Genomic DNA, 13,335 nt, shown 5'->3' with positions numbered 1-13,335 from the left:
GAGCTCAAACACGCACATGCACACCTTGAAGTGGTGCTTTCAAAAACACAGAGATTTTTATTCTTTTTTACACAACAAACAGCAATTCTAAAAAGCATTTTAAGAATGAGACCACTTTGCCAAGTAGCTCACTTACTGAAGGCATTCAAGATTCTTAAGTGCCTACACACCAGCGGTGCCCAGGGCACCAGCAGACCCCCACATGCTATTCCATCACAGCAGCTTCAGTCATACATGCACAGCAATAAAAACAGATACAATATTTATTCCTTGGGATAAATATTTTGTTCTACCTGAGTTTGTCTCTGTCTTCATATCCAATCAACAGCTCAAAACCTGAAAACAATACAAACCCCAAAAATACACACCACACATTCAAACAGCTTGGCGGAATGCTGCCAAAGAGATGTTTTAAACATCAATAGCTCTGCCTTCATTTTGTTGCAGCTCTCAAATGTTCATATTATGATGACATATTTCAACTAAGTGTTTTTTAAAATGTCATATCAGCTCAAAAGAAACAAGGTGACAACACATTTGGCATTTTAGTCACTGGCTGAGAGCCCTTTCCAACTACCAAAAGAACATTTACTTCTGTCCCCAGTAACAAGGGATGCATTCCAGTTGCCTTCATTGTGCACAGGCAGTTTACGGCTGGGTTTAAAACCCTGAGGTCTGAAAAAGGCTGGGGACTTCAATATAAAAAGCTTATTAAGTAAGCTAATACACCTAAGCTATTTAGGACAACAGTTTGATTAATCAAACAGAGCTGGCTTCAGCTTACACCATTGTTCCCTTAGCTTGGATTTTACTGCATTTGAAGCAAAAATATAGTTGATTGAGTCATAGGAAAGATCCCACATCTGTGATCGAGTCAGATTAAATGTTTTTGCAACCAGCTCATATTCTTGCGATAGATCAGTTGCAAAGACGCCTTTATCATCAGTCTGGAGTTAAATTGAAAGGGAAGAAAAAAGTTTAAATTAGTTCCTCTATATCAAAAAGATTTTTTTCTATATGTACAAACCAGGTTTACCTTGCTGTCTCACATTTTATTCCACCGTTCTTTCATCTGTGCATGGTTATTTAATTCTCTATTTGCCCTATTTTCACTAAAAATTAGTAAATTATTCAAACATATAAGAAAACTTCTTAAAATGATGGGATGATTTATCAAGAAAACAGGATTTCCTACTAAAATTTCTAGAAAGATGGCTATCAAATGCTGCATATATTCAAGGTATGTCAGTACGTGCAGGTCTCCTTATTCCTCTTTTCCCTTTTCCCAGACAAGCACAGTGCTATTAAATATGTTTATATATACACACACACTTGGACAATGCTATGGATTATGGGGGTTAAACTAACAGGATAATAGTCAAACCTTGTCAGTGGCAGCACAAGTACTCAGCACCTTGAATGCTTAAAGACCTCAATGAGCTATCAAGAGAAGGCAGGAGCTCTCACCCAACACAATGAACACCCAGGTAAGCGCAGGTGCATATGCAAGCATTGGAGCCATGGGTTTTAAGAGAAATCTGTCATTGTGCAAAGAGTTATTAAATTCACTGCTTGCATAGCTGATCATCTTATCCCACAGAAAAAAAGGCCTGGCTTTACAATAGAACCAAGATAAATACTAGCAATTCCCACTTGAATTAAAAGCATTTCTCAAACAGAACATCATGATTTCCTAAAAGCAAATTATTTGCTACAAGGTCAAAAATTTTAAGTCAGTTCTGATCCATAAACAGAGAAAGACTTCTCTAACTTCACAATTTTAGCCCTTTTCCTAAATACATGCTTAAAAATTAAAAAAACTTACACAAAGCACTGCAGGATGGCCCATGCTGTACCAGTATCCAAAATGGTGTTTGTCACAGGAAGGCACTGTCTGAGATTTTATGTTTGATGTCATGCAAAATTCTAAAGGGAAAAACAGAAAAAGAAATGGGGACATATATCAAAACAAGAGACATGTTAATTGACTTAGAAAGGTCTTGAATAAAAATTAAAACCAGCTACTGTTGTTTCCTTAATTTTCCATGCTTCTTTGGTAATTTCTTTTGAGAAAAATTTCTTTGGGGTATAAAATCTAGGGAGCTTGCAAAGCAGGTACAGAACCACCACACAGTCTTGTATAGTAATGACAAATTATGATTTGGTTTTGCTTCTGAGACATCAGCTGTTGTCTGCTTCCACAGAGGAGCCAAAAAAACCCACAAGTGCCATGAGTGTAGCTTTATGGGCAAGTCTCATTGCCACGTTTGTCCAAGTCACCTCTGGTCAGAGGTGGTGTCACTAGATCAGCAGTACATATCCTGTTCTGATATCCAAAGTTCAAGTCATGGTAAATATTTTTTTCCTTACCAATAGGTATATGATTCTGGTGAACCAGTGACACTATCTCTTCAGAACCTGCTGCTGTGGAGTTGAGAAATGTTCCATGTCCAATTCTGTCAGGAGGCAGGCCCAGGAGAATCTTGGTCTCCTCCTCTTGATTTGGAATCTAGAGAGGATATATTTCACATTCTGTCAAGGCACCATAAAACAGCACATTATATAATTACAATGGACTTTCAGTTCCACTTTCATGGCATCTCTTATCTGAAAGAAAGCGTTAGTGAAATAGAAACAAATATAAACATGTTGATGACATCATATGTCCTGCTTAATTTACTGAAAAAATAACTATCTTCAGTATTTATTGGACTTCTCAGAGCCATCATCTGAGCAGAAGCCCAATTCTTTGTACTGATACCAGTGGAACTAATAGAGCTCACTGCTCCTGAAACTGTGTGGATTTCACTACCATGATAATACCAGGAAGAAAGAAGTGGATCTCTTAGAAAGCTCCTGATTTCAATTTCACACCTAAACCCACAATAGATATAGCACAGAAAGCAATATTCTGGCTGTTCAGACTTAGAACAAAAGTTTGAAGATTTCTCCTTGTTTTCCTGTCTGTTGTCAAATGCCCCAAACCATTAATACTTTGGCCTGAGAAGTTCAAAATGCACAGAAGGTAATCTTAGTTTTGTCAAGATTTTCACACAATGACAATTGCAGAGAAGCACCAAAACAGAAAATCCTTTTACCTCAGAAAGATGGAGTGCCAGCTTTAGACCTGCTTTTTTTGCTTCTGAGAGAGATTCCAAAAAATCTTGACCATGTCCTGCCTGGAAAACAGGGACACATCACTATTCTACAGCTTATTTGACAAAATCCCTGTCATTACCATAATTAAGAAGTCTAGCAATAGCCAAACACTACATTCAAATACAGTTACATTTAATTATTCCACTTTTCCCATTACTTCAGTGTGGAATGCAGTAAGTCAAACAACCCTCTGCCATATGGTTTAGAGGAATGGATCAAACAACAGTAGCTCAGATGATGCCTAAGACTTACAAGCCAATTTCTTTGGTTTTGATACCTTTTACACAGCTACCACCTAGAGATAATTCACTTCAGCTTGACAGCTGCCTTCAAACATTTTCACTTTATTAATGCAAAATAGCATTTGGTGCAGCCAAACAAAATTTAAACTATTGACAACTTGCCTTCACACACTTAATGTGACTGGGACAACTCAGGTATAGACACTTCCCAGATAAACACTGCTTTTCAATGGTTCTTTTCTCAGTCACAAACTAATCTAAGGATTCTTTGTTAGAGTATCTGCCTCTTATAGCAGCAATAAAATTAACCCAATATCAGTCCATTCCAGCTAGGCACAAAAATTGGACAAAAACTTGTGAGTAAAAGCTATGATTAGAAGCACCTGCTGTTACACAACATTATACATTTATCTTCAAGACCAGAATAAAATAAACCAAAAACTTACAGTGGGATCACCACTAAGGTCAAGTCCTACTACAACCCCATCACTGGAAAGCAGGAACTCTTCAGCAAGTTTAACAGTCTGCTTAGCAACTGCTGGGCCATGTCGTCTGTTTATTGCTATTAACAGCCTGGGACAGAAATATATTAAATTATTATATTAAATTATTATTAAATTATATCCAAGATGCAATATCAGCAGCTCAACAGATCTGATACCAATAAAAAAATAGCACTTCATATCCTTCATGGCTGAGCATAAAGAATATTGGACAGGAAACTGTTCTAGGGATGAAGGTACTAAAGTGCAGAGGGACACAAACAGATAAATAAGTTGGCTCATGACAAGCAATACCACACATGAAGGATGAAAATTCTTCAGCTTTCACCAATAAATCTAGTAAGGCTTGCTACTGGGGCTATAAAAGACAGGAGAACAAACTGTCTCCAAACAACCACTGACACCTTCTGAAACTTTTCTGCTGGTCAGGACCAGCTCTTCTTTACAGCAGGCTGCTTGTAGAGTTAACCAAACAAAATCTTTGCAACTAAGCTAAGCTGTGAAAAAGGAGCCAATTCCATAAAAAACATCTCTTTTCCTGAAAATGTTGCAAAGAATGCACAGTCTTAGAGATGAGAGGTTTTACCTGCTTTTCTTTAGCAGTAAAAAAGAAGATAAAAAGTCAAGTTTCTATATGAATTACCTGTTTCCACTCCATGTAATCTAGTTTAAAAACAATTTTCATTCCTAAACTGATGGCTTGTAAACCTGTCTGCAAACATGACCAAGCATCAGACTACACAAAACCTTGAAACAGAGATATTCCATATGCTTTATTTACCTTACATCTATATCCAAGCCTTCTTCTTGACACTGCTTTATCCCCTCAAGTACAGTTTCAACGTACATCCTTTTGGTCATACCTGCCAACACATGCACACATTTGGAACAAACATTTTAAATTATTTTTATCATATTGCAGACCCAGCTCTCTAGTCTCCTAGGTTTCGTGTTGCACCTTTGATTTTAGACCATATAGTCTTCTAACCCATGTAATTCTAATTCTATCTGTAAATATAGCTTTACTGTGAACCACACATTTGAACTAAACCTCCTCCTAAGGATGTGGAAAAATTAAATGACTTTGTGTGAATGAGAGAATTGGAATAGGACTTCCATTATGTGTTTCTGCTAAATCACCCCTAGAAGAAAAAAAACAAAATAACAAAAGTAAAATATATTAGCTAGCTACTAAAAATATTAGCAGACTCAGACTCATACTCAAGTGAATAACCCAATTTCATGTTTCATAGATTCATGACCAACACATTTTTGTCCTCAAAAATCTAATAGCAAAATGACATGGTTAAATCTAGCTTTCATATTTAAAGAATATTTTTATTGAGCCAACTAAATTTGACTTTTCTTGTTATTAACATACTCTTTTAAGTAAGTTTTACATTGCAAGAAGATCACAAATTAAAAACCAGAAAACACTATACCTGTGGAATTTTCTTCTCTTGGAGTGCTTCTCAGTTCCAGATACTTAACACCATCATCAGCAAATTCTTTAATGACATCTTTAGTTATCTGATTAAGTAAAAGTGTATTCAACATCATAAAAGTGATACTTATATTTTCCTTCACAACTAAAAGACTCAGTTATTTTTTGTTGTGAAAAACTTGCAATGTCTTCAGGCCCAATATGTTTTTAGTGAAATACTGCCACACAGAAGGAGCCTTTGATTCCTTCAGGGATAGTGAAGAGAGTTCAGGTCTTTTACAATAATTATTCTGACCTTCAATTGAAAGGGACCATTGTTGATATTGTTACTCAGAACCCAAGGCTCTTAATCCAACTGATTCTGACTGTGTGTACTGCTTGCTTAAGTGAACTTTAAATTAATTTACCAGCAAAATATCTTCAGTCCTCGTGGTAACCTGATAGATGATCTGAAACATCTGAAAACATCTGAAATAAAATTTAAAAAAATTAATTGGAAAGACACTGAATGAGTATATAGGAAAAAAAATAAATCTACATTTTAAAAACACCTACCCACTAGAGTCAACTCACCAGATTGTAGCTTGAAATACAAAGAACCATCTGAACAGCAGTATTTGATTTTAGATACTAACAAAGCATTTGCAACAGAAATTGTTACTATCACAAAGCCTTTTAAAGGAAAAGGAAAACATGATGTTTCCAAAAAAAGAAACTATTCAATTTTCAATTTCAACAAGTCAATTTTCTCTGAAAAGCATATGATCTTAGTGAAAAATTTCAATCCTTTAAAGAAGGAATTAATCAACAAGTTTTCCTCCTAGCTTGCAAGCACCTAAGAAATCACTCTGTAGATACAAATAACAAAAAAAAAAATCTGAGATTACACTGTAAAACTTAAAAACATATTTTCTGCATTTATTGTGTAAGGGCACACATTCCTGGTGTTTTACTTACTTAAAACTTTAAGTTTGTTTAAACTTGGTGTTAACTTACTTAAAAAACCTTTGGTAAATGCTCATCACACAATGCACATACTCACTCATCTAAGGTTCTTTTCTTTCCTTTGTCAATTACAGTCATTCCATTCTGGATCTGAAGGTTTGGCTTCTGAGCCATGAGTTTCTTCATAGTAGCAGAACTGATACAGCCATTCAAATGAGCATGAAGTTCCTACAGAAATAAAAATCCTATGGTGTCACTAAAGGACACAAAATGATTCACACAAGCACTCTCAGTGTCAGAACAGAAAAGCCCCCTTTTTTCTCTAACTCCAGTATTTATATTCTCGACAATGACCAGGGATTGGATAATTAAGTTACCACCTTCCCAAGCACACTGGTCATGTGAAACATCCATCAAAAGATGTTTCTTAGAAGGAATGTGATAAACAACTTATGTTTATAGAACTTTCATGGAAAAGTAACTAAAACTATACAAACATTATCAGAAGGCTTAATTTTTAGGGCAACGCTATGGACTTATGAATAGGATGGTTTCTGCACCTTGTTTGTACTACTGTTCTCGCATTCTACATCAGTGTTTCACTCAGAGTTTGAAAAGAACAGTGATGTGCATTTTGGCTAATAGTAACTTCCTTAGGTTTTTGAAGGCACGGGTTCAACTGAGAACAGCCCTATTTCTTTCCTCTCACTTGGTGGCTGCTGTTGGCACTGGTCTCAGTGGGAGCACAGCTGGCTCAGCAAAGAGCTCTCCACACAGTTCTTGGGGTGGTGTCATCCAAGGTGAGGAGGAAGCCAGCAGCCACCTCAGTGTTACAAAAAGTACAGTAAGATCCAAGAACTCTCCCCATCCATTGCAAGTTAAATGTAGATATCCATCATTCAAAAATAGCAACAGGTGTCTACCCACTCCCCTTCCTTTTGTTCATACTCTGAAGTTTAAAGTCACACCAGAAATGCAGCAAGACTCTACCATGAACAGAAACTGCACTAACTGCACTCCTTTTTGCCCAAGGCCTCTTCCTGCCTGACTTCCTACTGACATTCTAACTTCAGACTCCAAACCTGTGGTCCTCAGCTCCATTCCTCACTTCACCTTTGTTCCCTCTTGCCTCCTGGCTCTTGATTTATGGAATAGGTCTCCAGCGCCCTCCCACCTCATTCAAAATGTATCTCCAAAGCATCTACTTTGTTACCTACCTCTCATCTCCCTGCACACATCCATTCTCAATAGGAAAAAGAAAATTCAATAAATGCTTCTCTTCAAGATTTACATTGGAAAACATGCTGAAATTGTAACTCCAACTAAGCATGAGAAGCTATGGCTGCTTACAGGTTCTGGTGACTGAGCCATACATACAGTGCTACAACTCTCTCATATTTTTCACAAGACTACAATTAGCTCCCAGAATTCTGTCAGATATTAAACATACACCCTGAAAAGCAACTTTTTGAAAAGGAACACTGGAATGCAAGGATGGCATGGTGTGAGGAGGGTTTGCTGGGGTCCCCCTGCACTGCCTGTACGAGCTCTGTGCTGCAGTACGTGTCCTCGGGCTTTGGTCAGAGTGCGGCACACGAGCCCCGATAAATCCGCACGCACCCCTACGGAAGGCTTGCACTGATATGCCAGAAGTAAGGCACACCCTCGGCACAGAGAAAAAGACTTATCTGAGCCAGACTTCTCGGCCAGACTTCGGGGAAATAGGACAAAAAGAGAAAATTGAGATCGCGCTCAGTTGATTTAATTGCAATTAGATTACTAAGATCAGTAAGGTCTGTAAACAAACCGGACAGACGAACAGCCGAGTGCATTTTGCGGTGGGGTAAGGCCCTCAGAAAACGCGCGTTTGGGAAGAACTCCGGGACAGCAGCAGCGTGTGTCGCTCTGTCTGTCTCTCCGTCCGCAGCCCGAGCGCGGTGCCGTCGGAGGAGGGTCCGTGCCCGCCGCCCCCCGCCGCTCACCGCTTTGGGCAGCCGTCGGTAGAAGCGCAGCTCTCGCTCGCGGTCCCGCTCCTCCGCCATGGTGGCTCCTGTGCCGGCGGGGGCGGGACGAGCCGGGCTCAGCGGCGGCACCGCCCCGGCCCGGCCCCGGGCCCGCCCCCGGCACCTGCGGAGCGCAGGGCCGCGCCCGCCGCTCCGGCCCGCTCCCTCCCTCCGGCCGCGTCGCTGCGGCGGGACCGAGCCGAGGCCACGACAAACACTGTCAGAATTCAGGCCAGCAAAGCTTCAAGGCGCAGTTTATTCAAGCGATAGCGCTTCCAGCCCGACGGCACCGCAGTGCTACAGCAGCGGCCGCCCCAGCCCCGGGCGAGGGGCGCGCACGCACGGCCGCGCGTTTACCGCAGCTACACAAAGCTGCTGTCCTGTCATGGCACTAGCCCGCTACATTACCGCGTCACAGAGGCCTAAGTGGATAAACTCATCGATTATACTGCCAACCCTTTCTATAAGTAATTTGGCAAGCTTGCTAGCACAAGAATAGGAACTGTAACTAACTTTCATTGATATGCAAGTCAAACCCAACCAAAACAAAATTATTCCAGGACAATAAAAAAAACTACTTCAATTATTTCACATTTAGCCTTTAGTGTTACTGCAGGCTAATTCTAAACCCTCCACAACTTAAAGTTTCCCTAAGCAGATATTGGCTCTTGCTATATCCCCAAACCAAGAAGTTAATGTAATTAACATAATAAAATATGGCGATTTACATACATAACTCAGGCAAATAAATTATCCTCCCACAAATACAAAAAAAAAGAATACTGACATATTTAGGGAAGTTAGCTTTAGAGTTAAATTCAAGCATAGAAATATGAAGTAAACAATTCAATATTCAAGTTAGTTTGCAGATCTTTGGGGGCCTGACGGGTCATCCCAGTTCAAGCACAGTGGAGAATTTGGTTAGCTGCTCAACCTTTTTTCATAGAAAAATACCATGTCCATAGAAGAAATGAAATTAATTTCAACTTGCTCAGTGATCCACTCTTTTATTTGACCTTAGTTAAAGGCAAACCAAGTACAGATACTGTACATTAAAACATATGCACATAGAACAAACACTTGTTCTTCATTCTACCTTAAAGGCTCAAACCTCCACACTCGTTTATTTAGAGCCCTTTGCAGGCAATGACTCCTCTCTGAAACACATTGCACCCACATTTAAATATAGAGAGATCCATCTGCAGGTCCCACATAGCCAACACCTATTAGCAGCACATCAATTAGTGTCCATATTCCAAGTCCACCGAAGCTGAAGAGTTTTCCCAGACCTTCCCGCCACTGACCCAAATAGAAACGATCGGCACCAAATCCACCAAGGGTGATGCTATAAGAATAAAAATATGATTCATTACTATTAGAGGAACTGAGCTTGGGTACCCAAGTGTTTTTCCTCCAGCTGTTTGCTGAAGGCAGCCCGCACTGTTGCATGTGAACCCTTTATGCAATCTATGCCCACCATTTCAAGCTAGACTATCTGAAATACTGGTTGTCCGGCACACCTTTAAAAAATACCAAGCAGGAAACCATAGAATCTGAAGATTTTAAAGAAAACAAACCTATTTTAGCTAGACTTTATCCAATAGATCCTGCTTACCTTAGTGCCAAGGCAGTAGACCACTTATAACCTCCAGTCCAGTTGCAATAGAGCATCTTAGGAAAGACACGGTTACCTAAACATTGGAAAATATTATAACCTTAATGAAATAAACAAGACCATATAATAAGGAAGAAAAATACAAGGAAGAAGATACTGTATTTTTCCAAAAGGCATCTAAAAGGGTTGACACTGAGCTTTTGTGTTGACAGTTGTTTCTCATTTATACCCTATAGTTCTCTGTTCCATCAATCTTGGTCCCATATCAGAAAAGTCAGTGAACAAACAGAGTGAAAATTAAGCCTAATTGTATGGAACTGGCATCATTTTCTTTAATTTGCCTATGGAGACATTTGATAATGATTCTATTAGTGGTCTGAGAATAAATTTAACTCATAGGAATTGACAAAAATAAAAAGAACTGGTGTTCTCTGTTTCACCAGAATGCACTCTGGTGTGACAGTACACAACAATAAGCCAATGTGTGCAGTTAGATGTCACTACAATGCTAAAAAAATTAAACAATAAAAAAAATCAGTAGATTGATCAAGGTGCAGGGAAAAGGATATAAACAATCTTTGTATTCAGCCATTACAAAATATGTGAGAAACTGTTTAGAGAAATCCAGCTATGCCCACCTTACCTAGACAATGAATGTGATCCCGGACTGTGCAAGTTGCATTGTATCGTTGTCGAGGGCAGGAAACTGTCATGCAGTTTGTGGAATTGGTACAGACGTAATCACTTGTGGCAAGCTGCCAGCAAAACTGGCACGTCATGTTAATTGTAAAGTTCTCCTGCTCTTGGTTATTCTCATCCTGTAAAAGGACAGCACTATCACTTCAATAGTATTAAAACAAAAATCAATGTGCAGTATTAAATTAGATTTCATGAGTAGACATTTTGGGCAAAAGAACAATTGCTCTGTTTGCTACCTCTTATAGAGCAGAATAAAAATCCACCAAAGAGGTATCGAAGTCACATTCAACATTACCAATTCCTCCAATATAAGGCTGCTGCCAAAAGGAGCGCTCATTTAGTCTCACCTTTAAGGTCAGTTTGTAGCTCTGACAGATATTTAGCCTCCCCACTCTCAAAATGTTTGGAGTGGTTTAACTCACAGGCATGGCCAGGTAATGAGAAGATCATTAGGCAAGAAAGGCAAACCAGGGAAGAAGGGCAGGCCTGCTTCTTTAAAAGCCCACAGTGAGTGATCAAATTTGTCTCAGAACTGCAAACCTGCCTACATCAGAACCTGGAAATCACTATTCTATTTTAGACAAGATGCCACAGTTAAATTACTTAAATCTGGGGTTAAGAGTAACGGGTTACTTACAACACAATGAACATGTGGCTTGACTTTGCAATCAAAAGTTGCTGTCTTTCCATATATACAGGAATAGTTTGTGTTGCATGTCATGCAGTCTGGTGGCAATCTACTGCAGAGCCCGTTGCTGGGACAATTAGTCACGTAAGGTGGAATTTCTGTACTTTCTGAAAGGTGCAATAAGTGAATTAAGAATCTGAGCAAAAAAAGCTAAATAGTCTAAAGTATATATATGTACATTTTTTTACACAAATACATAGACAAACACATGCACTGATGGTGTATAAAGGACTCTCCACACTCTACATGGAGCACAATTCCCAGCCTGTGCTGTGAGGGCCAGAGGAGCCACAGGGCTCCACACAGGACACCAGCCAACACTTCAGCACAGCACCAGGACTGAGCTTATGTGGATTAGTGCCACCTCAGCCAGCACTCCTCTGCAGAAATAATCAGTTCAGGAATAGCAGCAGGGTGACACGGCTAGCCTACTTTGAGCTGAGCTCTAATTAGGGCTACACCTACCTCAGCCATTTGCTGTTCGTATATGTACAGAATCACTTCCTAAACTACCAGCAAGAACAGCATTTCTGTCAGTCCTGATGCACCCTCAGCAAGCTACAAAGCTGTACTGATGGTAGACAGGGAACAAGAGCAAGTTATTGCAGGATGCTGGAGTCTTTCAAGAACTTCCACCATCCTGAAGGGTATAAACCATATATACCACAATGGTACTTTAACCTACCATTTTCTAGTTTTCATATGGACCAGCTGTCTAACTAGATAATCCAAAGTAATTGTTACTGTCATTAAGAGTAACTGAATGTGTAACACTGCAATGCTTCTTACCACTGTGAAACAATGTACCTGTTTCTAAGACCCAATTCAAGAACTTTTGGCCTCAAGACTGAGAAGGACCCAAAGCTAACAAACAAAATAAACAACATAACACCTTACCTAATGCTTTAAAATAGGGTGCATTTGTACTTGTTGAAGTTAGGCTTTTTGCCAGTGTAGACTGTGGCTGTGAAAGCTTTGTTGTCATCAAAGATCCCGCTACAAGACAAAAACATGGAGAAAGTGAAATATCTAGAAAAAAATTCATCTTCAGAAATAGTTTGATTTCAGCACTCTGATATAAAAATGCAAGTAGAAAGTGTAATGAGATATATAAAAAAAATAGTTCTCCAGTTCTACTAATAGTGGGATATTTACGTTAAACATTAGAAAAGTATTAGAATGGAATGTTCCTTAAAGACAAGGAACTACATTTATTTCCATTCAGTCTTATTTTCTGATTCATGAGAATTAAAAGCACTGGTCAGAAAGCAGATTTACACAGTGTTTTCTACTGAACAGTACCATATAACGAAGCAATGCAAGCGGTTCCTTGTCGGAAAGCTGGAATAAAGGAATAGAGGCACGTCTGTGCTGGTGCAGGCGCTGCGCGCTGGTCGCTGCGGGAAGCGCCGCCTGAGGGCTCGGGATGCGCCAGCCCCTGCCGAGCCCTCACGGCAGCCACCGGGCACAGGTGGAAGGAGGACAGCTTTGTCACACCACCCACCCTGGCCGTGCCGAGGAGCTCCAGGCCGTTTTGTGTCACACACGTTCGCGAAAAAGGGCCGGCACAAAAGGTGCTGTGTAATAAAGCAGCACACGAGCCGCCGAGAGGGGCCTGGCCCTTGTTTTGCCCTGACACCGAGCACCTCAGCTCTAACCCCGCAGAGCCAGCACAACGAAACGCGGCCATGCCCGAAACAGCTGCTTCGCCCCTGGTCAGGGGAGGGGCGGCGCATCCTCACCCCACCGCGGTCACCGCCACCTTCCGCGGCCAGACCCGCGCTCAGCCCTGGCTGAACCGCCGCAGCTCGGGGCAGCCGTCCCCCCACCCCAGGCCCCAGCCGGAGCCCCTGCCCCTTCTCCCGACCCCGCCGCCCTGTTTCGGCCCCGCGGCCGCGCTCACCGCGGCCGGAGAGGACGGAGAGCTGCGACAGGAACAGCGCGGCCCCACAGAGCCCGCGCAGGGCGCGCCGCCACCGCCGCGCCGCCATCTTGGTGCGCGCGCCGGGCCCGGCACAGCCGCCAGGGGCCGGGCCG

The 13,335-nt window shown here is 40.9% G+C and overlaps 2 protein-coding genes across 5 annotated transcripts; both read right to left on the bottom strand.

Annotated features, from left to right (window-relative positions):
• Nucleotides 1–31: 31 nt before the first annotated feature.
• ADAL (adenosine deaminase like) lies at nt 32–8,395 on the bottom strand. Of its 2 annotated transcripts, none has more exons than XM_015638508.3 (10): nt 8,276–8,395; nt 6,391–6,521; nt 5,756–5,816; nt 5,347–5,434; nt 4,686–4,767; nt 3,848–3,974; nt 3,099–3,179; nt 2,371–2,509; nt 1,826–1,926; nt 32–947 (listed from the first exon to the last, which is right to left on the bottom strand). In XM_015638508.3, exons 1-10 carry the CDS (start codon nt 8,333–8,335, stop codon nt 756–758), a joined length of 1,062 nt encoding a protein of 353 aa, XP_015493994.1. In that variant the 5' UTR covers nt 8,336–8,395; the 3' UTR covers nt 32–755. The 2 variants fall into 2 exon arrangements, with proteins under 2 accessions (XP_015493994.1, XP_033372865.1); XM_033516974.1 differs by lacking the exon at nt 8,276–8,395 and adding an exon at nt 8,101–8,208.
• An 881-nt stretch (nt 8,396–9,276) lies between these two features.
• On the bottom strand, nt 9,277–13,322 carry TM2D3 (TM2 domain containing 3). 3 transcript variants are annotated; one of them, XM_015638366.3, is made up of 6 exons: nt 13,202–13,322; nt 12,196–12,294; nt 11,248–11,405; nt 10,555–10,729; nt 9,912–9,987; nt 9,277–9,641 (listed from the first exon to the last, which is right to left on the bottom strand). In XM_015638366.3, exons 1-6 carry the CDS (start codon nt 13,287–13,289, stop codon nt 9,476–9,478), a joined length of 762 nt encoding a protein of 253 aa, XP_015493852.1. In that variant the 5' UTR covers nt 13,290–13,322; the 3' UTR covers nt 9,277–9,475. The 3 variants fall into 3 exon arrangements, with proteins under 3 accessions (XP_015493852.1, XP_033372940.1, XP_033372942.1); XM_033517049.1 differs by lacking the exon at nt 13,202–13,322 and adding an exon at nt 12,601–13,067; XM_033517051.1 differs by lacking the exons at nt 9,277–9,641; nt 9,912–9,987; nt 13,202–13,322 and adding an exon at nt 12,601–13,101 and having other exon boundaries at nt 10,632–10,745.
• Between the last annotated feature and the right edge of the window lie 13 nt (nt 13,323–13,335).

This window comes from Parus major, chromosome 10 (assembly GCF_001522545.3).
Source record: "Parus major isolate Abel chromosome 10, Parus_major1.1, whole genome shotgun sequence".
Taxonomy (NCBI): domain Eukaryota; kingdom Metazoa; phylum Chordata; class Aves; order Passeriformes; family Paridae; genus Parus; species Parus major.
Note: the sequence above shows the minus strand (reverse complement) of the source record. Positions and strands in the feature narration are given on the sequence as shown.

What these genes read in the sequence shown, in the direction of transcription:
- ADAL (XM_015638508.3), bottom strand. Translation starts at nt 8,335, where the DNA reads ATGGCGGAGGAGCGGGACCGCGAGCGAGAGCTGCGCTTCTACCGACGG. An exon ending in ACCGACGGCTGCCCAAAGCG is followed by an intron (nt 6,522 to 8,275) that starts GTGAGCGGCGGG and finishes TTATTTCTGTAG; the next exon opens with GAACTTCATGCTCATTTGAA. An exon ending in GGACTGAAGATATTTTGCTG is followed by an intron (nt 5,435 to 5,755) that starts GTAAATTAATTT and finishes TTACTTAATCAG; the next exon opens with ATAACTAAAGATGTCATTAA.
- TM2D3 (XM_033517049.1), bottom strand. Translation starts at nt 12,988, where the DNA reads ATGGCCGCGTTTCGTTGTGCTGGCTCTGCGGGGTTAGAGCTGAGGTGC. An exon ending in AGCCACATGTTCATTGTGTT is followed by an intron (nt 10,730 to 11,247) that starts GTAAGTAACCCG and finishes GTCCTTTTACAG; the next exon opens with GATGAGAATAACCAAGAGCA. An exon ending in TCTACTGCCTTGGCACTAAG is followed by an intron (nt 9,642 to 9,911) that starts GTAAGCAGGATC and finishes TTATTCTTATAG; the next exon opens with CATCACCCTTGGTGGATTTG.